The sequence below is a fragment of the Plectrocnemia conspersa genome, unplaced genomic scaffold, assembly GCF_051122295.1.
Source record: "Plectrocnemia conspersa isolate PC_06_02 unplaced genomic scaffold, ASM5112229v1 ptg000010l, whole genome shotgun sequence".
Classification (NCBI taxonomy): domain Eukaryota; kingdom Metazoa; phylum Arthropoda; class Insecta; order Trichoptera; family Polycentropodidae; genus Plectrocnemia; species Plectrocnemia conspersa.
Genome location: NW_028277174.1, coordinates 16,545,791 through 16,573,007, shown reverse-complemented (window position 1 = coordinate 16,573,007; position 27,217 = coordinate 16,545,791). Strand labels below are relative to the sequence as shown.

General features: G+C 34.6%; 4 protein-coding genes across 4 annotated transcripts; 2 read left to right on the top strand and 2 right to left on the bottom strand.

Annotated features, from left to right (window-relative positions):
* The first annotated feature begins 4,277 nt into the window (after window positions 1–4,277).
* Window positions 4,278–12,748, top strand: LOC148230755 (synaptic vesicle 2-related protein). Its single transcript, XM_088195676.1, has 13 exons — window positions 4,278–4,696; window positions 5,165–5,324; window positions 5,395–5,491; window positions 5,561–5,685; window positions 6,480–6,543; window positions 8,822–8,947; window positions 9,024–9,095; window positions 9,986–10,122; window positions 10,193–10,350; window positions 11,935–12,046; window positions 12,111–12,195; window positions 12,272–12,361; window positions 12,542–12,748. Exons 1-13 carry the CDS (start codon window positions 4,567–4,569, stop codon window positions 12,680–12,682), a joined length of 1,497 nt encoding a protein of 498 aa, XP_088051802.1. The 5' UTR covers window positions 4,278–4,566; the 3' UTR covers window positions 12,683–12,748.
* Window positions 12,749–14,047: 1,299 nt separating this feature from the next.
* On the bottom strand, window positions 14,048–18,500 carry LOC148230754 (lysine-specific demethylase 5-like). Its single transcript, XM_088195675.1, has one exon. The coding sequence runs from the start codon at window positions 18,498–18,500 to the stop codon at window positions 16,263–16,265; it is 2,238 nt and encodes a 745-aa protein (XP_088051801.1). The 3' UTR covers window positions 14,048–16,262.
* An 86-nt stretch (window positions 18,501–18,586) lies between these two features.
* Window positions 18,587–21,767, top strand: mRpL38 (mitochondrial ribosomal protein L38). The gene is made up of 4 exons (XM_088195677.1): window positions 18,587–18,776; window positions 20,567–21,135; window positions 21,197–21,355; window positions 21,438–21,767. The coding sequence occupies exons 1-4, from the start codon at window positions 18,601–18,603 to the stop codon at window positions 21,710–21,712; spliced, it is 1,179 nt and encodes a 392-aa protein (XP_088051803.1). The 5' UTR covers window positions 18,587–18,600; the 3' UTR covers window positions 21,713–21,767.
* On the bottom strand, window positions 21,764–26,477 carry Eaf (ELL-associated factor). The gene is made up of 8 exons (XM_088195679.1): window positions 26,321–26,477; window positions 24,366–24,502; window positions 24,202–24,294; window positions 23,544–23,682; window positions 23,270–23,467; window positions 22,763–22,931; window positions 22,199–22,334; window positions 21,764–22,129 (listed from the first exon to the last, which is right to left on the bottom strand). The coding sequence occupies exons 2-8, from the start codon at window positions 24,460–24,462 to the stop codon at window positions 22,026–22,028; spliced, it is 936 nt and encodes a 311-aa protein (XP_088051805.1). The 5' UTR covers window positions 24,463–24,502; window positions 26,321–26,477; the 3' UTR covers window positions 21,764–22,025.
* Window positions 26,478–27,217: the final 740 nt, after the last annotated feature.

Here is a 27,217-nt window from a genome sequence, read left to right as displayed (position 1 = left end):
TAAATAACAAACACGAATTTTTTTGTAGCTCGAAAAAATATTGTTGGATTAACTTTGTATAAAAATAATATTTCTGATAAGAATGGTGTTTATTTTAAATTTATAAAATTTATATAAAATTTTGTGCACGTCTAACAGAATACTGAGAAGAAGATGCTGAACAAAATAAGTTTTAAAAGCGCTTTTTATTTTTATACCAAGTTCCATATTTTGATTTGTTTCGGTAATATTTTATATGGAATAAATAATAATTTCTGTGTTATTTCGTATTTAAAAACATGATTTCAGAATTTAATTTTAAGATACCAAAATATGGTATTGAATATTTAAATATAGTTTGTTTCGTTATTTTAACCAATATACGGTATTGCGTATTTATATATTCCGTTATTGAAAGACTTCCTAACACTATTATTTGTTTTAGCACCCAGCGCGCGCAGAATTTTTAATATTTCGGTAACTAATACAGTTTTGATAACTTTTTTTATATATTTTATTTTGCTGCTTTTTCGCTAAAAATACAAAAAAAAACATGTTTTTGTGCATCACATCACACAGAAATGAATCATCAGTTTATCCTTTCGAACAGAAAAAACTAGTCACTGATTTTAAATACAAACTACAAGCATAACGTTGTTGCGACTGAAGGCTGTCATCCTCTTGTCACGTCATGCCGACCTTAGCGAAAACAATAGTTTTTACAGCAATGTATCTATACTTTATAAATATACCTTGCAAGCATATCATGTAGTAGATAGGGGGTCCCAATATTGATTATTACACACAAAAATATTATTTGAGACCTTTTTTAATATATACATATTGATAATATAATATAACACTAGATATAGCAATACCTTTTGAAGGCAAGAGTGCTCGTGTAAGACTTGACATATACGTTTTTTTATAGATTTTGTCGTTATCTGGAACAGTAGGCTTTGTGGGGTGACCCGCTTTCGCTGAGTCGAATCCGTCCGGGTTGTTTGGGCAGAGCCAGGCTGTCTGAGTCTATCGAGACTATATTTATAAAACTAGGTCGCAGCTCGTCATTGGTTGGGTCGCCGGTGCAGTTCGCCGAACCCAGCCTCACGTGTGATGACCCCATCGTAAGGGAAACTTACCGTAGTCTGGCACCTGTCACCGTTTTCAACATTTTGAAGGCACCGGTTCAGTTTCCTGGAAGTTGTGATAGTCCTAGTTTAGATAATATATGTGTATATATTATATTATATATATTATGTAATATAAATTATAATATGATTAAAATTTAGATTATATAATGCATTATATTTATTTAATACAAACATAAAATGACTTGACAGGTCTCCCTTTTTTTTAAACATTTTTACAAAATAGTTATACTTAACATTTCATATACTATAAATTACTGAAACATGGACTCGTATACATATTTACGTTTACAAATTAGTACAAGATAATTCATAAAAGTGTGTTTTTTTATTTAATTTTATAATTAATTAGCGGGTTTTTTCCAATATTGTATATTTTGCGCAACCCGGAACTCGAGATAAAGGACAAAAAAGCTAAAAATTCATACTAATTTATGCTCGGAACGAGTTGAGGCAGAATTATTTCATAATTTTTAATAACTTCAAGAAGTGCTTCATTCTATTATATACATGCTACGCCAATAAAACAATGAATTTTAGACCAATGCATCTGGTAAAAATGCAATTAGAAAAAAATATATAGAAAACCTATGTAATAAATCCGTACTGTGAGAAATGGGTGAGAAATTTTATATGAATCCTTTCAAACAACAAGAAGAACTTCGCTTTGCTTGTATTTCAGACAATTAAGCCGTTTTCAAGAACACTACAAAAAGAATGCGAATCGATAATTGCGATTGCAATTATTTGCTAGTGATTTCCATTCTTCTAATAAAATTCTCTTAATAAAAATGACTCGTTTCATTCTTACGTTCGAAGCATTTCACAAAAACGAAAAAATGGAGAGCAACTGAATTTTATATCAAGTATAAATGCCGATATTCTAATTATAAAACACAATATTCTTAAACCAAGAGTTTTGGAGAGCTTACTTTCACCCCTCATCATAGTATTATATACAGTACGTAACTAGATTTGCGTGTACCTGTGTAAGGTTTTCTTTTGGGTCTCTTGAAAAATGATAACAAAACAAATATTTTATATATACACAATAACTATACTAAGATTACTTACATATATGAAAGTGGTTATTTTCAATGACTTTTTTAACTTTCATTTCAGAAAATTCATTGGTTAAATCATCATAAGTTATGTCTTTAATGCTATTATATTCAATCGTTATAATGAAAAGATTTATTTATTATTCTTGTCCGGTACCGATCTTAAGTGATTCTTAAATAATTTTAACTTGCTAAACTTCTCTCTCGTGAAGCATAAAAGTGATTAATAATAATCGAAAAGTAAAAATTACATTAGGCTTGAACCGTCAGAATAACCCGAGGCGAAAGAAACAAAACGGCCTCTAAAAGACAGTTATTCTTTTGTCATTGGCTATTTTGACGAGGTTTTGATATTCGGATACTTACAGTTGCAGTATTAGTGTCAAGCAATGGCGACCCGTAAGAATTTATAGTGGTGGGGCTGCACAGTATAAAAAGTTGAAAGATTGATAAAATATCCTTAATAAAACTAAAATATGTTCTACATAAGATTTTATAGTAGATAAAGTTTACTGACTTAAATATTTAAAACAGGAACATTTTATTTTGTACTGGAAGGCCTGCAGCATCGCAACCCATATGGACGAACCGCCACTGGTGTCAAGGCTTCAAACAATGCTTTAAAGTTTTAAAGCCCACATTTCCACTTGCATATGTTTTAATCTTTGTTATACTAAATAGCGAAATCTCAATATGAATAATAAAGGAGAGCTGTGCTTATCCGAGAACTATCCAATTCTTGCATGCTCTGGATTGTGAATATTCCCTGCCAGGTACTTGAAGTGTTATCCTAGTATACTCGTTGATTCGAATAGAGAGAATTATATCCCAGCATACCTTAAAAGGTTTTGTGGGAATCAAAAATTGTTAACATCTCTCGTTCGCGTGTTAAGTGATGAGAGTGCGGTCCGCATGCCCTTATCTCACACTCACTCTCGTCACTTAGCACGCGAGCGAGCGAGAGGGAAAGTATCTTACCGCCCGCGCCTGGTTAATATGTATATTATTTCACATACATGCAGGGACAGGCTATACAGGCGATCGCCCGGGGCGCTAATTATTTCAAATAGGTGCGTCATTTGATTATATTTAACACGATATTGATATCTCCTTGTTTTTTGTAGAGAATCACTCGGTTTAATATAATACAGCAGTTTGCATACATATATCAATGCAATAGATCCGTGAGAAACATTATGTTGTTAAGTAATTAACTATACGTATATGTATACAAATTAGCATGTGTATTTTCAGTTCATAGAAATAAATTTAATTTAAAATACCAATTCTTGGCAAACTAACTGCAGATGTAAGCATTTTTCTAATATGTTAAAGAAGCTGCAGAAAAGTTTAACTAATTTTCGGTGTCAATTTTATTGTTTTATTTTAATTGCCCTTTCTGTAAGCGTCAACTCTTTTACTTTATATGAATGACAAAAAACACTGTCGCGAGTATACTAGTCCCATTCTTCAAAACAAGCTCTAGTCATCAAAAAACATCTAATTTGAAGTGAACGTTTTCCTAGATTTTTCAATCCAGTATTTAATTTCTAGCGTATAGTTTCATGTATGTTGATGTACTCTCTTTCATGTTTCCGTCTACGTGGTAAATTGAGTCGTCTATTTTGTGCTTACATAAATTCACAAGATCTATTTTTCAGCATTGTATTTTAGATTGTATTTTTACATGCTTCCGGTATTCCACATTTTTAAACTTTAGCAACACTTCTCAACTATCAACGTTAATCACTGTTTTATAAGCGTATTGCATGTAATTGAGTAAGACTCTTATTTTTTGTATCCCTTTATTGCAATTTTTAAAGAACATGATATTTTATTCATTGTAATTTAATATTTAGTAACTGATTATATCTCCAGACGTTATTATATAAGACTTATTTTTAGAATCTTCTAAAAATATCTTTCATATTATGCCTCATGTCGAAGTAATAAAAATGGCATAATTATTTAAAAAAACATTTGCACGAATTTAGTGTTATAATCATAAGTATGTAGGCATAATTGGGATTAATAATCATTTATTGTATTAACGCGCGTGCTCATAATCCCCCTTATTTTTTTATTAGTGGCAACATTGCGTTTGACATTTACTGTTATGAATATTGTGACGTTTAAAGTCACCGGGCCATGACTGAAGGATTGGCCGCATACTTAAACTCTCACTCGATTGCAACATAATTGCATTCGTATGTCTTAATTCTAATATATTTGTGGCTATGGCTTCGTGAATGTAACGTGAAGTAAACAGAAAAAGATAACGGTGTCATGAGCATATGTTATAAATTATAGCACGAATCAAAACTGTACTTGCATTTTTACTGTATTATATTATATATATATTAGAAAAGGCAAAGATGCGTCGTTCGAAAGGTTATCAAGATCTAGACGAAAATGGAGAAAATAGCCAAAGGACTAGAGGACCACCTCCTATGGTTGGTCCCGTACAAGAAATCGAAATGGCAACTGTGTCAGTTGTTCCAGATGGTAATTATTTTTTTATAAGAGTCGACCGAATATTTTCTTTGGTTTCAACTGAAACCGAAACTTTTTTGTGTATGTGGCAAGTACAAAATAATTTTAATATACTTATTTATTAATGTGTTTGAACCTAGAAACAGATAAACTATAAATAAAATACGTATTTCTTAGTAACCCATAAAATAAAAATTTAAGACAGTATTACTCTAAAAATACGTTGTAGGTGATCAATTTGAGATTGGCTGATGTCTATTTTAACTCAAGAAAAAAATAATAGCTGTCTAAAATTAGATTTTTTCTATAGAATTGTTGTATTAAGACAAATTTGTAAAGTTTCAAACACCGTACAAAAATAAGTTTCAGTTTCGGCTGGATAATTTTGCCCAATCATATGTTCAGTTGGTCTTTCTTTTCGTTTATACAATTGAATATCCTACAAATCCATGTTCAATAATTCTATTTATGTATTTACAGATACATTTACTGTCACTCAGGCCGTAAATGCATTAGGTTTTGGCTGGTTTCAAGTTAAACTCTCTCTTTGTACTGGATTATGTTGGATGGCCGATTCAATGGAAATGACTATATTAAGTATACTATCACCAGCTCTTCATTGCGAATGGAACATATCAAAGTAATACATATTAATATACATTTAATTTAATAAATAATTATATCATACTAATAGCTCAAATTATGTTTAGATATCAACAAGCACTCACCACCACAGTTGTATTCCTTGGAATGATGCTCAGTTCAACGTTTTGGGGAAATTTGAGCGATAGATACGGAAGAAAAACTGTTATTATCCAACATTTATGTTTATTATTTAATATGTTTGATTTTATATTATTTTAAAATATGTTTCAGGCACTTAGTATGTGTGGAGTATTGTTATTTTATTACGGTTTCCTTAGTGCAATTGCTCCAAACTTTCTCTGGCTTCTATTGTTGAGAGGTCTCGTTGGATTTGCTATTGGTTGTGTGCCTCAATCGTAAGTGTATATTATTTTAAGGCATGCTTTTGATTTTCCTTGTGTGAATTTTTATTTTTAATTATATTTCATAAACACAGAAGGCGCTGGATTATTGTTGAAAATGTTTTATTGTATAAACTACCGTAGTTTTCATTCTTGCGTTTTGTTACCAGTTATATTGTATCAATTTTCGATAGACAATATTTTTTATTGAATTATTTTCATCAACTGCTGTGTATCTGTTTTTGACACTACTTGTGACATCCACTTAAAATCGATCACAAGGGAAATATTAATCATTCAACTCAATTTTTGTCATTGTGACTTATTTATTATCAATGAAAAAACAAAGTGAATTGGGAATTTGCTTGAAATTAGGAATTGGATGAAAGGTAAATCGTTAGGAATCAATGGGATTCTTGGAAAAAACATATGTCAATCAGGATTGTCGTCTCAATCACATCTGTAAGCAATTCAACCAACTGCATTTCATTACTCAGTTTTGGTGGTTCTTTAAGTCTGTTCTGTGTTAATTTACTAGGATTCACTAAATATTTCATGTCATTGAAGTGTTTTTAATGAAACAATAAACGTGAGGATAAACTTTGAGAATTTTAGTATAGATATGAAATATTTGTTTAATATAACTGATGACAAAATAAACAAATATAATTATTATTTTACAATAAACATAATCCAAAATCAGTGCCTAATTGTTACATTGTATATCTTCATCGCATGCTTGATGTTTTGTGCTTGTTTTGGTTTACATTGTTTTGTTTTGCAATCACTGTTTTGCGTTTGTTTTATAGCGTTACACTCTATGCTGAATTTTTGCCTACGAAACAGCGTGCAAAATGTGTTGTTTTGCTAGATGTAAGTATTACACTATACATATTCATATTTTTGCCATAATAAACATTAGTTTACCATCATTTAAATCTTCACGAGCTTTGAATTGATCACTATTGTGCTAATGGATAAGTATTGTCCAATTGACTATTTAGGCTTTCCTTATTTCTCTAATCTCTCAGATAAATATAGACATAAATACAATTACTTGAGTCAAATATTTCTGGATTAGACCTCATACTTATTACCAGCAACTTAACAAAATCTTTGTTAACACATTGAATACCGTGTGCACAAATTTATTTTAACTTCATATAACAAAATCACACTTTAAACTGTGTATTTACTGTAACGTATTCATTTCGCGCTTTAGCCAAAGATGTTACTAATATTATATAACCAAAATAATTGAAAAAAATCGATATCCGAAATTCCAGAGGCTCAAAACTTGTGTAAAAAACATTTCATTTCAAGGCAGTGTTAAAAGATTTTTTCTATAAATATATTCCATATAATATATATTTGTAATATTGAAATCAGTTACCACAAAACGAATCACGTACCAAGAAAATAAAAATGTATTTAAATCATTTTTAACACTTTATAATCAATACACACGGCGATATTCGCACGACACACAACCGTGCAACTTTGACATTTTGTTTGATATTTTCACAATGTGACAGATTTCTTTCAACTATTAACAAATACAATGAAAAATTCACACTCACCTACAATAGAGATACAAACTCGTAAAAACTTATTCTATTATTGTTTATACAAATTATATATTTTAACTAATGAAATTTTATATTTTTATTTGTGTGGCATGGTTTTACTGTTTTAAAAATAGGATTGGTAGTTTTTTAAAATTATTGCCATAATTAGTAATAAAGATAATCATTTTATTAAATTCTGGGATTATAACATCTCTCCATTTTCACGAGTGAGTCGTATTTAGGGTGATTTTTCTCCCGATATTGGTTTGTCTTCTCTGATATTGTCTAAAAAAAATCATCACCAATGAACTGGCACATCTTCAAAACTGTTTAAGCTTTCTGGAGTGTCATATTCTGACCGATCCAATGTTGCATCGAGGATATCTTTAAAGAATGCTAAACGCATGATACGTGGTCTTTCACTTATGTGGACTTCTGTACCAAAAACTTCTTTAGAATCACTGTGATTATTGATGTCTTCTTCATCTTTGATAAAAGGTTGGGAAAGATGATCTTCAAAAGTTTCTTCTAACAATGTCTATTCTCTTTCATCCATTTTGTAACTATCACAGTAAATATCACAAAACAAAATAATTACAATTTTAAGGTTGGTAAAAAATCATGTAATCACAAAATGGTTAAAAAACAATAACACAATATAATATTACAAAAAGCACAAGGTTAAAATAATTGTGGTAAAAATACAAGTTAAGTTGTGTTTTCTGGTAGCAGCCAGAATATAACTAAAATATTTGAGGCTTACCCAAAACGGTACAGCCCTAGACCAAAATTTCCAATAATGGCTACACGCATAGCGTCTACATGGCTAGTCGTTTTATGCAAGTACATCGCCCATATTGGTCAGCAATGACATCATAGAAAGGCAAATTTCGAAGAAAATGTCGCTATTGTTTATAATTTGTCTTATTATGATTAGATAAAATCCTTCCCTTTTTCCTTACTTACACATACCACTGGTTAGGATTCACTGAAGTAGGTCATTGTTATTGATATTGCCTGAGAAATTGTGATCAAAATATGTAACGATGTATCGATATTTATTCGCTGTCAACAGTATCAAAGTTGAACGGTTATGCGAATATCGCCGCATGAATCGACCATAATGTGTTAAAAATAAAAAAATATTGCAAAGGTCACAAAGTTTGAAATTTGTTGTTTTAAAAATAAGTTAAAGTATTTCATCATCATTTTATCATAATCTATTATATATCTTTTTAATTTTTAAAATAAGTAAATTTGGTGATTCTAAACAAATTTTTTTATTGGTATGAGTTTCAAAGCTTGACGGTTACTGACTTTACCATTGTAAATATGAAAAACAATCATTCCGAAAATGTATTGTAAATTTTACGATAAAACATTCACTAATTAAAAAGTTATGATGGTTTAAAAATAATTAAGTTTAGGTTCTAATTTCGGCAAATAAGCCATGCTGCATGGCTACATTTTAAAAATAATACCCGGTATGCAATGTGTTAAATATATAACATATTTTATGCAATATTGTATTTATCTAAACGTTTTATTTTATATGTAAAATTAATTAAAATTGTTAATTGTAGTGTTTTTGGGCCCTCGGAGCATGTCTTGAAGTTGCATTGGCGCTGGTGGTAATGCCATCTTTGGGAATTCATTGGCTTTTGGCATTATCCACTATTCCACTTCTGATTTTTGCTGTCATATGTCCGGTATAATAGAAGATATTCAAAATATATTATCCTCTCATTCATTAATATAATTATTGATTTTATATTATGCTTCTAGTGGTTACCAGAATCTGCTAGATACCATGTTGCTGCTGGACAGCCTGATAAAGCACTGGCAACCCTTCAGCAGGTACAACTAACAAAAAAATAATAGCAATTGAAAATATAATTTATATCGAATCTTAGCGCCAAATTGAAGTAGCACTTAACCCTTTAACCGCAGCTGATATTTCTGAACGCAATTTCACATGTTGCTAAGCTGCGGTGGGCACCTATTAATTCCATTTTTTTTAAACACAATTCAACAAATTAAAGTAATTTTCAGCCTTAAATATTATAAAATAACCATATTGCAAGACTCAAGGGTTCATGGCACCTATAGACCTTAATGCGTACTGGTGATTTTCTTGATGGCATCTAGAGATGCCATTCATGGTAAAAGGATAATTTTAATAAATCACACTATCGTTGGAGTAGCTGGCTATTTTATCAGCCGTCCTACATAGGTAAAATGACGTCCCATATTTACTATCGCTATTCCCTACAATATTTCTTATTTTTAATATTTATTTGTAGGTTTTATATACTATTTATTATTTTTTATAGCAAACAATCAGAGCTAATATGTAAACAATTTATTCAGTAATTATTACTCACGATATATTAAGTCAAAAGTGACTCATTTTCTACGGAAGTGGATCTTCCTGATGTCTCTACTGTCGTCTAAGAGTGGCGAAAACTTTGTAGATCAGAAAAGTCGTCTCAAATGACCAGGATCGACTTAAGTTGAACTTCATTTTACTTTTTAGTTCCAGAACCAGGGTTTTACACCCAATTACGTAGGAGTCTTGACCAATCATGTTTCAGTTTATTTTTAAAGTTGATCCACCTCTGCATTTTTGTTGTACAATTAGCATTACTTTGTTAATAATTAGTTTTAACTAATTATTTGAATTTAAGACTTTTGTTCTAAATATTTTGACGAAGTTTTCTGAACACACATTACAAATATATTTTTAGGTAGCGAAAGACAATGGTCGTATTATGTTGACTGGTCGATTAGTATGTGACGAATCTTCAATAGGACAGCGAGGAAGACTAGCGCCTCTTCTATCACCACCGCTTAGAAACACGTCGTTGCTTCTATGGTTTATTTGGTAATTTTATAATTATGGATTTATTTTCTATTGATATTTTTTTATATTGATTTTAAATTCTTTTTTTAAGGATGACATGTGCATTTTGCTATTACGGCTTAGTTTTAATGACCACTGAATTGTTCGAAACTTCAATGGATCACAATGGTGATTGTGCTGCTGATTGTCGACCCCTGAAAACGACTGATTATATGGACTTGTTATGGACTACCCTCGCTGAATTTCCAGGTATTGCTTCTTTCGATTTGGTCATTATATCAATAACTAGCATAGTGCCTGTTAAAAATGTAAGGGAATGTATGTTTTAATATTAAAATTATAAACTAACCAACCAATTGATTACATTTCAATCACATTGTCTACTCAGAAAGGCTACAGCTAATTGAGCAGGGGCTTTTAATATTTAATACTACCTTTTTATTAATATCAGGTTGTTCCATAAGTCTTTGCATTTTTTAAGGTGCAGGTTAAATGAGTTAAAAATTATAACGTATTATACTTTTACTAAATTATATATTCTTCATCTTTTTCTACAAGTATTCTCCATATGTTTTTATATATGATTAAAAATAATGTATTTCTCAAAGCAATAAATTCTATAGTCGTTTTTAATATCTGTTTTGTAAAATATTATTTTTCACCTAAAAACTGTTGCAGGGATTTAAATAGACGATAGTCGTTTAGAGCAATGTCTAAAGAATACGTCGGGTGAGAAAGGAATTCTCAAGAAAATTCATTGTTTTTTTCTATCGTCTTGGATACACGAGGGCGAGCGCTGTCTTGGTGTAAAATTACCTTTCCTTAATTTATAAGGGATGGTCTTCTTTATGGTCTAAGTCATTTTTAAACGAATTAGCTGAGCACACCACGTGTCTATCGTAATTGTCTGCCTATAATCCAATAACTCATGTTGAATTTTGCCCTTCATACCCCACCAAATGTATTACATTATCTTATTAGGGTGTAATCCCTCAAGCTGGAATTGGGAGTTGATTGGCATCCAACCATTGTCTTCTACGTAATGTGTTAAAGTCAAGGATCCACTTCTCATCTTCAGTAACAATTCGACTCAAAAATATTTTTTTCTATTCTAGAATCATAATTATTGGCATATTGAGATTCACTGTGCGAGCTTTTCCTCGTGCAATTTATAAGAGGCTTAGAACAATTATATATAAGATACCCATACTCTAAGAAATAACACCTTTCCTAACTTCTTAAATGTTTGTGAACATGTTGAGCTATTGTGCTAGCTTCTGTATCGTTAATCTCAGACCTGCTTTGATGGAAGCCCTAATATCCTCACTAACAAACCTCATACGAACTAACCGCCCTTACGCATATATACAATGTCAAAATTCCCAGAATGAAATTTTTAGAAGTACATTTGACGCTTTCTAAATTTAGTGACATTCCTGCCCATTGTATTAAAGATATTTTTAACTACTATTGACGCCTTATGACCAAGTGAAAACTCATAAAGCATATAGCTTTACTGATATTATTTTATCTCCACAGCCATTGTTGATTTAGGGTTGAAAATATCCAAATAAATATATCCCGTTACTAAATAGCGTCATCAATACTATTGTAACAAGCACAAAAAGAATAATGAAATTATCGTTTATTTATAAATAGTTATACATTCTTGCAAATGTAATAAAAAAACGCAGACTAATGGAACAATCTGATATAACAAAAATATAAAATATTAAGAATAAATAATGTTAAATATTTTACTGAGTGTTGAGAGAACCCTTATTTATAATAGAATAAGTAATTTTTCATTAATTAGCATACATTATGTTATAGGCATATTTACAACAATATATGTCATTGAACGACATGGAAGAAAGAAAACAATGGCTGCACAATTTATTATTTTTGCTATCTGCATATCGTTTTTGATCATCTCGACTGAAAAGTAAGTTACAATACAATATACTACATTACCAATCTATCTTTATGCTATTTTTTTATAATTTCAGTCGAACCTTTTTAACGTGTATATTATTCCTTGCAAGAGGAATAATCGCAGGATTGTTTCAAGCCGCATATGTGTATACTCCTGAGGCATCCTATATTTTATAATATTTTTAAGTAAATATAATATAATAATCATTCATTATATGTAAACAATATAATTTAGGTGTACCCAACACCATTGAGAGCAACTGCTGTTGGAGCATGCAGTGCTGTGGCCCGTCTCGGTGCAATGATTACACCTTACGTTGCTCAGGTATTAATTTATAATAATAATAATACCAATAAACGGCTAACTGTGTATATATAACATACATGATTTTAAATAATGATATCTCACATATATAAACTTCTTCCAATCTGACAATGTGAACATATATATATATATATATATATATTTATTTGTATTTTAATCAGATCTTTTTTTAAATTTCAGGTGTTATTAAAATCATCCATTAGTTTGGCAACCGAAGTATATGCCGTTGCAGCGTTATTAGCGGCTGTGGCATCTTTGGCGTTACCGATTGAGACTAAAGGTCAAGAAATGAAAGAAAGCATGCCCACTACGTCCACTTGACCAACGAACATTATTGACCTCGAATTTAATTTTTTTTAATAAATTAACATACTACTGAATACCTCACATGACGTTTTGTATGTAAAGATCTCGCTTTATTTTTATTTTCTACATACGATTCTATTAATATATTTTTGTATTTTATATAAAATTATTTATATATTTAGATTAAGCACATAAATGCCTTATTGTTTGAGCTCGAGAAGTGGATCGAATGACTAAAGAAACAGATATTTCCCTATTGATTCATATTTTATCTTTATAACGGGCATTAAAACATTAGCATAAAGAAATGAACATTGTTGTTTTTCACGCAACATACTCCCCCTTTTAACGAGCCATAGATAAGAAAACAATAAGAATTAAAAAAAAATATTTTACATTTGCTGGAATGTGCAGGCTCTCGCACATTGTCTACTGCACCTCTTCTTTCCCCTATCGAATTTTTGAGCAGCAAAAATTACTGAGGGGGGGGGCAAGTATGGCGATTTTCTTCCTTCACAATGCTTTCGATTGCTGCAAAGGACTCTGATGTCACTACTTGATGTGCCTGTTCTGCTTGAAGAGAGTCTGCTGCATTACTTTTTAATCCACTCCTACACTTGCCGAAGTGACACATGCATCATCATAATGAACATTTTTTTCATGAATTTTAATGGGGTTCATTCTTTCACTTCCCAAAAAACAAACAAAAACCACTACACGTAACACTGCTGTCACATAACAAAACAGTAGAGCGATATTTTTAATTTTCATTGCACTTTGGCGAGTCAAGGTTTTCAATTGACTCGCCCTACGAAGGCGAGTCAAATAAAAACCACCATCATATGTTTAGTATTGTTTCAATGTTTCTTCAATTCGCTTTTCCGAGATAACTCCTCTTGCACTAGTAAGAATTTGCATAAATTAGGTATGCACAACTGACAAGTATTACTGTTTTGTTTATTTTATATTGTTTATGTAATAATTATATTTATTTTATTATTGTTATTCAATCATAAATACTTTTATATGATTGTAATATTATGATTTTACTATTTATGTATGAAATACAATATATTTTATGAAAGTCAAAAGAAAATTGAGGCTCATGAATTCTATATTTATTTAACACGAAACTATCGCTAGTATAATATAAACATAAATATTGTATATTAAATAATGTTTACATGATAATCGTTAAGGTGCTAATCATCTAATTGTACTTAATAATTTGTTTTATATAAATATACACTATTGACCATTCATTGTTTATTTATTTATTAATTATTATTTAAGAGAACATTTCCACTTTAACCTATAAAATAATACTTAAATGTTAACGTATTTTTAGTTAAATAGATCAGAGGTTAAATAAAACAACGCTTTATAAATCTAAACATTATGATTTAATTATAATATACACACACACACACACATGTAGTTCGGTAATGTGTACATGTCACGGTGATGACATAAACGTGTACTTTTCCATGTAAATATACATATTGTCTACTTTTAGGTACTTTGGTACGATGTATATTTTATTACATTATAAGGCAGGATATGGAATGAGTTTAAATGCATCGGCGCGCGTGTATATTTTAAAATAAATAAAACGTTTCTTATCACAAGTGTTTGATAAATATTTAAATTTTTCTCAACTCGCCTAGCTTTAATGTGCAAATTTAAACAGATATTTGTTTGCCATATAAAAATACTAAATCTAATATAAAGCGAATTTGTACAAATAGGGTGATATAAAAAACTCTTTAAAGTAAACGATATCATAAAATTGTATTGGAAATTATTCGTATTCCGTACGAACGGATACATACATTTATCTGCAATAGGTAAATATTATCTATATATGTTTAATCATACATTAGGTATATTTTAAACAATAATATTTACATATTTGTAACGATTTGTAAAATATATATAAATTAAAACCTCATATAAAAAATAGTTTAGTGTAGTCGATATCCCCAATTCACATTTCGAGAATGAGGTTTTAGGGCAAAATCTAAATATTTTTTTATGCGGATAAAGATGGAATACTTCTGGTTTTTATTTTTCTCTTCCTTACAAATACCGACACAAACAAAGATTTCTACACTCAATACATAAATATTCGTAAGTAATATTGTAATATCAATAATTTTTAACGTACTACTACTTAAAATACGTAGTGTACTTATTTAATATTATATCTAGCATAAAATAATACACAATTGTTAATACTAAACCATAAGTGAAAAAATCTATTTTTAAAAGAACGATTTTATGTCAAAACTTACAACACAAAGATATAAATATGAGATTTAAAATTAAACCTGTAAGGATTAATAGAGACAAACTTTGAAATTGCGCTTCTGCAAAACTACTATTTTGTAGTTCTAGTTTTACCCTAAGACCGTTCGGTCGTATATGAATCCTAAGACATAATAAAAAGGTCACGGAAAGATCAATCATCTCAGAATTAAACTGAATCTTTCAAAAGTAGTTTCGTTTTATACATTTTAAAAACAATTTCAATCTCGAATTGCACTTATAAATTCACATTTAACACATTTTAATTAGAGCATACTAACGCTCGCTATGTTACGAATTGACTTAAATTTAACACAATATATATATATAAGTATACATATTTTTAGTGGTTCGTTCGTATCATTTGAAAGTCCAGTTTCGTTCCGAAGAAATGAAGAAACGGTAGATCTCGTGCTTTGATCAAGGATATTGCAAGCAAACCAGACTTTCAAAAGATAAATATTTATGTGTACGTATGGTACTAGCCTGCTTTCCGTCGTTCGTTGAAGTTCTAGCCAATTATTATATCCTGATAAAATGACCTTTTATCGAAATATAAAATAATGGATGTATAGTGTTTAGAATGCTCGATAATAATAATATATTTTAGATTTCTATAATAAAAATGATTTCATTTTGACTTATTAGAATTTTACAATAATTTTATTTTCATCGTCCGTAGTTTTAAGTACTTATATTTTTTTATTGGATGACAATCTCGATGGCTAAAAACAGGCGAAGGAGAGCAGACTAGTACCCGAAATATAAATAAAAACGCACATTCGCACTCTTTTCTAAATAATAAGTCATAATTTGGTAATAAATAATTTAACGAGTTTCATAAAGCTGTCGAAAAATTAAAATAAATACATATAAACTAGAATCTCGAACGATAACACAGTGGAAAGCTAACCTAAGGGCGAGTCGTTCTTAAAGTAAACAAAAAATACTAACACTGTAATAAGCAGTCGGATAATTAAAAAAATACAAGTAATGTCAACAAACGAAATTTTGTAAATACTTATTTAACACGACGAGAAAGACTAGCTACAGACGGTCGAAGCGAACTTCGTTGGGCGAAGTAAATTTCCGAATAATATCAAATTAATATGTACATTTGGGTCGAAATCTTCTTTTTAATTATGACCTTTCGCTGTTTCGCGTGGAAATCTTTAACGTTATCAAAAATAAAACTCTGCGATTATTTACAAGAAACGAAAAATATACTATATCACATGCGAAATCGGCGGAACGGAAACGCGTCGTTAATACTGAAAATTGTGCGAGCTCAATCGGGTATCTCGATGATCTCGGACGGCGGAGCCGCCTTCTCGCTCTCCCTTATGAGTCGAAGGTGCAGCGCGCATCTGGAGATCTTCAATTCCTTGGCGCGGACTAGGAGCTCGCCTATTTCGCCGGTGCTCGTCGGCGACTTGCGATCGAGCGCTTTCTTGACGTCGGTCATCCAGCTGTCGTATTTTTGAATCCTCGTTTTGAGGCCCCGGATTACAGCGTGCAGCTCGTCCAGCTTGTAGCGGTAATAGAGGAGGAGGGTCTCCGGCGGGCACGAGCAGAGGTTCTCGGAGTGGTCGAGGCAGACCATGGTGGAGCAGCTCTCGCAGGCGAGCGCCGACATGAAGCAGGTGGTTTTGCAGGTCTGGCAGGCCCGCTTGTCGTCAGGAATCAGTTCGAACTGGCGTCGGACGGCCTGTCTAACGCCGCGCCCGGCGAGCTCGCCGCGGCGCTTAGTTTCGGACTTGGCGGCGTCGACGAGCTCCTTGTAGGCGGGGATGGCGACGGCGAGGTCGAGCTCGTCGGCGGACAGGCCGATCTTGCAGACGAGCTCGTCGTGCGAGAAGACGCAGAAGCGCTTGAGACTCTTGTAGTGGAGCACGCACTCGCGACCCACCGAGAGCCAGTCGGGGGTGGCGAAGTTGACGGCCTCGGCGAAGTTGTAGCCCTGGTTGAAGCCGGCGTGGTAGGAGCGGGGAAAGGTGACGACGAACTCGCCGGCGGTCTGGTCCGTGCGGTAGACGGGCACGCCGGCGGCGCTCAGGACGTTGGGGTTGAGCGTCGTGACCAGCTGGTGGAGGAGGTCGGGCTGGGAGCCGAATAGCTCAGGGGCGATCTCTCGCATGGCCGACTCGAGGGTCTCCGCGCCGGCGCCCGGGACGCCGTACCACGTTTTGGCGTCGCCCCAGTGCAGGAAGTTGATGGAGTAGCTCCAGTGGTCCTCGTTGTGCCAGCAGAAGGCCGAAAAACACATACCGACGTACATCCACGGCACGGTCATGCCGGAGATGTCTCCGTTTATGAAGCGAAGGACGGAGCCGTCGAGCACGGGGAGGTTGTTGAGGTTCCAGCCGGAGTCCAGGTACTTCTGGTCGCCGGCGTGGAGGTCCCTGCAGGATCTGGTGGGAAAGCCGGAGCCGTGGTCCATCGAGTGGAGGTCTGCGCCGTACTCGACGGCGACGTCCTCGCTCAGGTCGGACACGACGCGCCAGAACTCCTTCTCCACCAGCTCGCCGGGGACCCTGTGGACGGGCATGCCGAAGTATTCGGACTTGAAGGTGTCGGCTTTCGCCCCGAACTCCTGGAGAGTGTACTCGCGCTCGGCCTGCGCGAAGCCGAAGGCGTCGGGGGGCTTCCTGACGAGTCGGAGCACGCAGGCGGGACACCTCCAGCGGACCGATCCGGGCCGGGGGCCTTCGCTGCGGGACTCGAGGCAGCGCGGGTGATAGGACTCCGAGCAGCCCGGACAGGGGATGCAGTCGAGGGCGTCTCCGCGGCAGACGACGCAGTCTCCGGGAGGAGGGGGCGGCGGCTCGGCGGAGTCGGTCTTGATGCGCTTGCGGGGGCGCCCCCTCGGTCCGGCTGGCTCGCGGGGGCCGGCTCCGTACCACGCCAGCCTGCGAAGCTCGCGGTTCTTCACCTCGGCCGCGGAGGGCGACTTCGCGTCCTCGGACGGCCGCCTCGAGGGGCGCTCGCTGAGCTCGCAGAAGGGCAGCAGGCGGCGGCGGTAGGCCTCCCTCACTTCGCGAGCGCAGGCCGCGTCGAGGCCCAGGAAGGCGACGACTCCGAGCCAGCCGTCGCCGTCGCCGGACTCGCACTCCTCGAAGCCGCCCCGGCCGCCTACGGCGCGATGCAGCGCGAACAGGTCCAGCTCGCGGCCGCGCACCTCGGGCGGCGAGCGCAGCGGGTCCCCGCGCAGCTCCCAGAAGTCGCGCAGCCTGTCGCGGAAGTGCGTCCGCAGCCTCGCCACCGCCTCCAGCTCGCACAGTCGCTGCACGCGCGGCACGAAGCGCATCTTGTCGACGTCGAGCGCGAAGGGCGGCTGCCAGTCGGCGGGCGGCTTGATCTTGCAGATGCCGAAGGGCTCGGCGTAGGGCCGAATCCTGGAGATGTACGCCAGCGGATCCGCGAACTCCTCGGGCGTGGGCGCGAACACCGGAGCCTCCGGGGGCCTCTCGAACTCGAACTCGGCCTTCGGCACGTAGGCCATGCGCAGCGCCCGCTCGAGCGCCATGGCGCCGCGCCCCCGATCGAAAGCGAGTTTGCGTTTGCGTCGACCGAAACGCTACGTTGCGTACATGGCCGCGATTCGGCGCGTTTAGTCCGCTGTCAAAATGTGGTGCAGGTCTAGGGTGCTCGCGACCGTGTGCCCTCCGGGGACTCGGGCCGGCCACAAAGTGCGCGGAAGACCTCCGGGCGAAGCCGTCACGCTGCGCCAGCGCATGCAGATGCTCGACAAGAAGGATCCTTTCTACGAATGCAAGACCGACATCGGTCTACCGTTTTATAGGTTATCCCAAATGCTTTTGATCGACGATAACCTTCGTTTACGTCGCTAAACCCTTATAGGAGATGTCGGTGCTTGTCTCTCATTCCTACCGGACTTCATATTCGCGTCTGCTGTGTCTCCTGACTGATGTTGTATATAAGGGATTCTGGTAGACCTTTATTTTTCCGTAAAAATAAATATTCTGCGAGTGAAACGCTATTATAAAAATTGTAAACATTATTGAATTTACCTAAAAATTAATCGAGAATTGTTTCACTTTCGCCAGCCTATCTACTATTTGAAATTGTTGCATTATTGACAAGATGCAAAAATGTTAAAAATCTATTTGTTGAAATATCTGCATCTTGAGAGGGTTGATTGACCAATTATCATTTAAACACCCCTTATGAACTATATCCATTATAATAACTAATCTAAACCACTTTTTCAGTTCACTTACCGTCACATTGTTCCATTTTGCATTTCTTTTCATATATATATTTTTGTATTTGTGTGATATTTGTTTACACTATTATTTCAAACAAATCATCGTCAATAAATAAATTGGTCACTTCTTTGATGCTTTCAATATTATTGGGAAACACTTGTACCCCTGGAATACCTATGAAAGCTTGATTATCCATTGTTGGATTAAATTCACTCCAGTCTTCTGGGATAATATTCTCAAAATGTATCCATAAGGTAAGCTTAATAAGACAGACAAGCAGTGGCGATTTACCCTATTTGAATAATATTGATTGTGATATATTGTATACTATATATAATATTATATTTATATACAAGTTGTTTTTCTTCATTATATCATTTAATTATGCGATCTACAGATCTAAGGAACACTAATTAAATTACGTATTTGACGATGAATTTATGCGAAAAATCATAAGGAAGCTACATATTGAATTTCAAAAAAAATATCTTAATTGGTTTACAAGTTATAGGAAACTTACTAAAAAGATAATATTTTGCCATTTTTCCACAAAATTATCCATTAATAAATTACCGTTTAACATCAAAAACTGTCATTCCATGACCCATTCTAGAAGAAAACTAACACCGCTTAATTTTCATTATAAAATATATAACAATATGCTGCTAAAGTCGTAACCGATTTGGTTTCCTATTTCAAACAGACTACAGATTCCATCAACATAGAAAACATGCAATAAAGATTAAGTCTAAGATGTTGCGATTTGTGTTGCTATATGTGCATCAAATTAGAAGCTCGAAGGCACTGTGCCTTTTATAATCGCCTAGTACAAAAAACCCTTGAGCGTACTTCTCCGATCTAGTTATCCAGATGATTTGGAACAACTTGAATCCTTGTTTTTATCTTGCACACATCTTTTAAGACTATCAGTGACCGACGATTCGTTTTGTTTGAGATTGTATACGTTTAGCGATGTTTGCTACCTGTTGTTCAGAAACAATATTTGAATGGCCCTGTTTTAGGGTTACGGCTTAACGATACAAGTATACTTTGTTTCATACTCAAAACTGAATTGTATTCCTACGATAACAAAAATATACATATGTTAAAAAACTATAAACATTTAAGGGAAAAACTAATATTCCCGAAATAAGCGTGTATACAAAGGAATATACTTACATTTAAATATTTTGTATTACTTGTTTTGTTACACACACGCCATTAACGCCTATTATGTTTTCAGCGGTACTTTATGGTTAATGATGTATCAAAACTTGAAATCTCATTAAATTTTTAGGATATTCTTTTTAACCATTAAAAATACAATGTTCATTATGAGTTATTATAAATATTTCAATTTCAGAAAGCGATATTGCGAAGAGCATACAATGCGCCAACTTCAGCTAGAAAAGATAAAATCCAATCCCGAGCTTGAAAAGTTAGCAAGGAATCACCAACTGAGGATCGACCTCGATAAGGTCGAGGAAGAATGGTTGCGACTCAACGGACCTATGCAAATTCACAAGATAGCCGAACACTATGGCGTGTTCAAAGACTTATACGATGAAGGGTATTTTATTCCAAGAGTGCCTATGAAAATCTTGTTCGACAGCGATGACGACGTATTAAGTCCAGTGTATCACGGGAACGTTATCAAGCCTGCCGAAGCGAAGACGCAACCCTCGGTGACTTACAAATGCGAGGAGAACACTCTGTGGACTCTCGTCCTCTGCAATCCGGACGGACATCTGACTGAGCCCGGAAAAGAATACGTTCACTGGTTTGTGTCCAACGTTCCGGGTAACCAAGTGGAGAAAGGAGAAACTTTGGTTAAATATATGCAGCCTACGCCGCCGAAAGGAACCGGTTATCATCGATATATTTTTGTGCTATACAAACAGAGCGAAAGGCTAGACTACGATATCTCTCGAGGTAATTATTTTATTAGAATAATATATTTTAGACGACTCGTATTAATAGTTTTTTTGTCTAGTCACCGAAGATTGTTTACAAGAAAGAACTTTTTCAACGAGAGATTGGTATAGCAAATATCAAGATATTATTACTCCAGCGGGATTAGCCTTTTTCCAGTCCGATTGGGATACGTGTCTGACCGATTTTTTTCATAATAATTTAAATATGAAGGAACCGAGTATGTATTAACTTCATTTTGTGATATATAATATACATAACGGAAGCGAAATAAAATATAATTTATAATTTATTTGTTCCAGTCTACGAATATGACTTTCCAGAAAGGTATATTAAACCTCAAGAGCTGTTTCCGCTTAGGCAGCCTTTCAACTTATACATGGATAAATACCGAGATCCGAAACAGATAAACAAGGAATTTTTTTTGAAGAAATTAAAAGCTGATAATCCTTTCAAAAAACCGGACCCTCCGCTGAAGTACCCTCTTGTGCATAAGCCGCCGAAAGATATGCCTTCCTGGTTGAGAACTCAAGAGAGAAAGAACAAATTGAAGTGGGGCCGTATTAATGATTTTTAACATCTACGTTTTGTATAGTTTAGTATTTTAATTAAAATTAAAATCTGTCGAAACATTTCATTAATTTATTTCACAGACCTCTTTTTTATACATTTTTTTAATTATATAAAAACTAATGCTATGAGATTAAATATAATTGTGTGCAGTAATAATTTTACAATTACTGGTAAGCATCGCTTAACTATATCGAGGGTTTTAACATATTTTAAAATGTTTATGCACAATATAACATTCGTAAAATAATAAACTGATGGCTTATATAAAAATCACTTTGACGTATCGAGGGAAACGATCGAAAAATCACCGCTCGCGATCAATCGTCGTCGCTGCCCGATTCCGAAAGGCACAGGTCGTCGTTAAGTAAATGCATTGGCATAGAAGCTTCCGGCGGATTCAAGTTATTGCCGTTCATGCCGCCTAGAAAGTTATTTTTAATTATAGCAATGCGTCTTTAAAATATGTTATATCGTAAAGATTGCGCCTAACCGTTCACCGGCGGTCTCGGAGCGGGTAGATTAGTTTCCGGTTCGCTGTCGCTTCCTTCGCTATCGCTGTGATCGCTGTCACTGTCACTGCTAGATGATCCACTACTGGAGCTGAGAACGCCTACCTCGGGTTCAGTCTGAAAATTAAATACAAAAAAATAATAGCAATAGAATTTTTTCTAATTATTATTTTTCTCGTGAATTTAGCTACTGTAATAATGTAACTCATGTATAACATACACATATTTAGTTCATAGTTGTTGCACTTTTGAAAAATCCTTCCCATTGTCGTTTGTGAAGCTCAGAGCTCACATCATATCTGGCTGTTGTGTTAAATTTAAGGGTGTGTCAATATTGTGAATCAATATTTTTTAATATTTCGTCCTCATACCCCACAAGCCAAAATTATATCAACAAAAATATTGATACATGTTGACATTAAAAATATTTTTATTTAACAAATTGAAATATCCGCATATAAATCTTTGGCAGATAAGATTTTGTCGTTATTTTATATAGAATTATCAACAATGTTATCAAGATAAAAAATCTTGTTATACTATACCACTGGCACAGGCATGCTTCTAGAATAGGAATTATGGCCATTGATGGCCGGCGGGGGTGGTAGTTGATTTAATGGCGGTTGCGGCAGTTCAATGTTGGAGTTGGTCAAGTCGTCCATTCCTATCATCGGCAAACTGGCTAGTGTACTTTGACCGGCGTTGGCTTGCCACCTGCAATAAAATAAAACATACAAAGTTTAGTGCTTCACACGAGATGTTATTTAGATACAATAAAATTGTTTAAATATTTTATTGAAATTCATCAGCTAGTGACTTAGTATGACGATGCACATTCTTCATTACAGCAAATGTTTGAGTGGGGCAGGATTTTAACTGAATATTCTGCGACACTCCTCGACTAGATCAGGCGCAACTAATAAGAGCACCAATCGATTGCAGTCGTCTTCTATTTCAGACTTTCTCGAAAGATCACATTTTGAAACATTAATAAAAGCAGAGGAAAGACTAGGTCTGGTCAAGTGATCTTTGCAATTAAACAATGAACTCACGGAGCTGCTTGCGGTGGCGAAGTGCGATGTCTCAGCGGAGACACTCGAATGGTACTGGGGCCGGTGCGTCTAGCGCCTGACGCGACACGCGTACGCGATACGGACCTCTGGGTGCAGTTACCAGCATCTATGGGTGTATGCGGACGAGGCGCTGCCGCAGCCGAGTGCAACGAATTCGGCTTACTAGGCGCTTCTTGCCTATTAAAACAAATATTTATATACAAGTACACATTAATTTCTATCTAATTGATTTAGTAATGAAATAATTGGTCACCTCGTCTTTTTGACTTGAATGCTACTAGACAATTTTTCTAAGATGAATTCGCCGGTGTTCCTATCTATAATAAGTACGCATTCTTTCTGATAGGACTTGTCGTTACCCTTGAACACTGTTTGAGGTATGCCAGATCCGTCTGAAGTGTTAACATTTGATTATGTAGGATTAATTGTATCAAAATTGTAATTTAAAAGCATAAAGGGGATGTATATAAACAATGCGTAATTTTGTCATTATTAATTAAATTGCTGAACCTACTGTTATATATCCTGACATTATTCTGTACTATTTAACACGTTTTTCGTAAAATGTCCAATTAATAGTTTATTGTTTTTAGGTTTAATTTAATATAATTGTTCGGAATACAATTATTTAATTTGTTTTGAGATATTATTGGGGTAAATTACAGTGTATTTTCATATGTCGGTAAAATATGATATATCGACCAAGTTTAATAGTAGTTTATACATAATGTGTGGCCGACAGCGCAAAATGACAATCTAAAGTTAGGAATGTCGTGTCGGCCACCGGTGGTTGACACGGCCTGATTGGAATACCTTGGTGTCGGCCACCGGTGGCTGACACGGCAGTCAACGTGTTAATGAATCCAGTTAATAATAAATCTACAAAAACAATATAAATATATTTTTAATACCTAAATGTGGAACCGTCACTGTTACTTGGCTGTTGGGTGCCACTTCTAAAGTTGCCATTTTACTCGCGTCCACTGAAGCTGGTTTAAAATCACCTAAAAATTAAAAACGAGTTTAATTTATAATAAATATTTGTAAGTAAATAAATATTAAAAATGTTATTCACATCTCAAGGTGTGAAACGATGTCGATTTATTGTTTGTAAAGCTCGGTCCTAGTTTCAGCTCGCGAACGTCACATCCCAATCGCAGTTTTTCCGCCATCGTGCTTGTTATTTTAGATCATCTCAGAAATATTAATTACCTATTAAAGAATACAAAGCATTATTATTACTGATAATACTGTTTACTGACATGATTTTACAAAGCACAGTGAGTCAAATACAAATTGCATAATTTGTTGAATCTATGCCAAAAGAGCATTCTTCAATTAGGACACGGTGAAATCATTTTTAATCACTTCAATTATATACACATACACACATATGCTCAATAATTATAATAGGAATATTGTTCATATTTGTGCACTGACTAGCATGAAAGTGCTAGTCAGTGACTGATGATTTAAGACGGTCATTATAGAGATAAGATTGAGACATATGTTGATATAAATATAGATTCTATACTTGAACATGTGTAATGATATTAATATATAATTATACCTTAATTGATAATATTCAGATCTCTATTATTATTTTATAAAATCTGTTGTTTTCAATTAACCCAAAGCAAATATCGATTTTTCTGATTAATATTGTCGGATTATTTGACCTTGAAACATATATTATCTCTGCTACTGTAGTCGATTAATGCACTCAATTCTTAGGTCTATACAAAGATAATACATATACACTGAGACAATATCAATATATTGTAAATAATCTCAATATAGTATATTGTAGATAATTACATTGCTTTAATAACAAATAAATTGTAAACCACAAACAAATAAGTTTTGTATGTTTTTTATTAACAGCAATAAAGTGGTTGACCACTTTATTGCTGTTAATAAAAATATGGTATTTTAAAATGGGATGATCTATAATACAACATACATGTTTTGCGAAAGTAGCTGTTATCACTGTCAAATGTTCTTATAAATACAGCACCTTTGATGTTAAAATCATGTAACTTTTTTCATTTCTTTTATACGTTAGCTAATTGTTATGATAATCCTCAACCGAATCTCACTGGACTGAGTTTGATGGTTGAGTTACATACTGAAGCAGATTTAACTTATTCTCACATGCATGCTTCCCGATTTTTTCGGCAAATTTATTGTCAAGTCCAGATGGAGTTTTTCTGTTCTATAGAGTCGCAACACTTTATTCTAGAACTTCTGGATAGTTTTAGAATTGATATTTCTAGAACATCCCCAAACCCAGATAGCATATGTCAAGATAAGCTTTAAAACTGGTTTGAATGTCATACGTTGATTATATATTGGTCGAGAAGCAGTACAATTTAGCTATATAATTCATCGCAATTTCGTGGCAGTTTTAAACGAGCTATTTTTAATTTGTCCAGTAATAAAATCATATTCAGGCATTCTGCTTGCGTTCATGTTCTTATATGCTTCCAAAAAATATGGATGTAAATTTGCCTGCAAAATGAAGCAAATTTATATTTTTTTAGGTTATGTGGAAAAAACGTCATAATTATATTGGTGTGTTTTTTTATATACTTCAGTATAATATACTCTTATATTCAATGCAATATATTTTTAAACATACAGACGTTTGACCAAGAAACGTTAAATCGGCCATATTTAAATTATTCAAATTTAATAAACGCACACTAAAAAGGACTAAAACTAACGTTTTTTCGTAAATACAAACAAAACTCGTATATCGAGAGAAGAAAACGCTCGTAGAAGGTGTGCCGCCATTTTTGAAAATGTGTCCCAGAAAAATACGAGAACAATATTATGACGTACGTCGCCACGATTCGTTTTTATCGAACGCTATGCGTTCTATCGAGACTTTCGAACGTTCCCCGATACCATTTCGTACCCATTCGTGCAAAACCGGAGGCAGCTGAGCCAGAAATGGTCAAGAGGCGAAGAGCTACGTGGCAGCCGTTTGCGGTCGGGGGGCGAAAGGAGTGCCGCTAGGCCTAGTACCTTGGTTCGGTGCGGGTCTGCAGCATGGCTCGGCCCGGAAACGGGAGGCGATGGTGCGTCGGTAGGGCCGCGACGAAGGCCGCCCACACTTTACCCCGACATATGGACGCCTGACATCTCACGCCGCACTGTTGATGCCATAGACAATTTTGCACTCACTCCTCCTATCGCTTTTTACTCCAATTACAAAATAATAAATATTTAAATAAATGACATATAAAATTAATTAAAACAAACCAAATTATTAAATATAAAATATATACGAATTTTTAAAAGATAGACATTGAATAAGCCCTATTTAAAAAAAATATATTGTAGTTCAATAAAATGTAACATACTTCACTGCATGAATAATGAAAAGCATTTATTTATTGACAAAAACAATTAATAATACATAAAATGCATCCACGTTTCAGTGTCAGTGTAAGATAATTTATATATTTTTCATTAAAACAGCAAGATGTTTTTATAAACATTGTTGTAGTATTCGTAAATAATATTAAAATTATACCACTTTGAAAAATCAATAACTTTCGAGTAAACCTTAATTTGTAAAAATATGTTTATATAAAGGACAGTAATACTTCCAGTGCTTCATTTACTATTCTTGGCTCTTAGATTCTTGATTTATCTCACACAAATACCGGAAAATTCTCGCGTGACCAAATAATTTTTATATATTTTTTAAATAATAAATTCAGAGGAAGAGAAGTTTTTGGGGAGCAGAAATTTTTTTTTAAATATTATATACATTTGATTTGTTATATAATATTATTAACAAGAATCATAGAAAGATAATACGTATTAGAGCTAGGAATTAGAGATACATATATGTGAGACTAGTAAAATTTTATTATAAATAGATTGTATTTTTTTATATGCCGCAGTATTTAAAGA

Excerpts from the sequence above, each read along its gene's own strand:
- LOC148230755 (XM_088195676.1), top strand. The coding sequence starts at position 4,567 with ATGCGTCGTTCGAAAGGTTATCAAGATCTAGACGAAAATGGAGAAAAT. Across the intron at positions 5,492-5,560 it reads ATAGATACGGAAGAAAAACT|GCACTTAGTATGTGTGGAGT; the intron begins GTTATTATCCAA and ends AATATGTTTCAG. Across the intron at positions 5,686-6,479 it reads ATTGGTTGTGTGCCTCAATC|CGTTACACTCTATGCTGAAT; the intron begins GTAAGTGTATAT and ends TTTGTTTTATAG.
- LOC148230754 (XM_088195675.1), bottom strand. The coding sequence starts at position 18,500 with ATGGCGCTCGAGCGGGCGCTGCGCATGGCCTACGTGCCGAAGGCCGAG.
- mRpL38 (XM_088195677.1), top strand. The coding sequence starts at position 18,601 with ATGTGGTGCAGGTCTAGGGTGCTCGCGACCGTGTGCCCTCCGGGGACT. Across the intron at positions 21,136-21,196 it reads AGACTACGATATCTCTCGAG|TCACCGAAGATTGTTTACAA; the intron begins GTAATTATTTTA and ends TTTTTTGTCTAG. Across the intron at positions 21,356-21,437 it reads TTTAAATATGAAGGAACCGA|TCTACGAATATGACTTTCCA; the intron begins GTATGTATTAAC and ends TATTTGTTCCAG.
- Eaf (XM_088195679.1), bottom strand. The coding sequence starts at position 24,462 with ATGGCGGAAAAACTGCGATTGGGATGTGACGTTCGCGAGCTGAAACTA. Across the intron at positions 24,295-24,365 it reads ATCGTTTCACACCTTGAGAT|GTGATTTTAAACCAGCTTCA; the intron begins GTGAATAACATT and ends TTTAATTTTTAG. Across the intron at positions 22,932-23,269 it reads TCGCCACCGCAAGCAGCTCC|GTGGCAAGCCAACGCCGGTC; the intron begins GTGAGTTCATTG and ends ATTTTATTGCAG.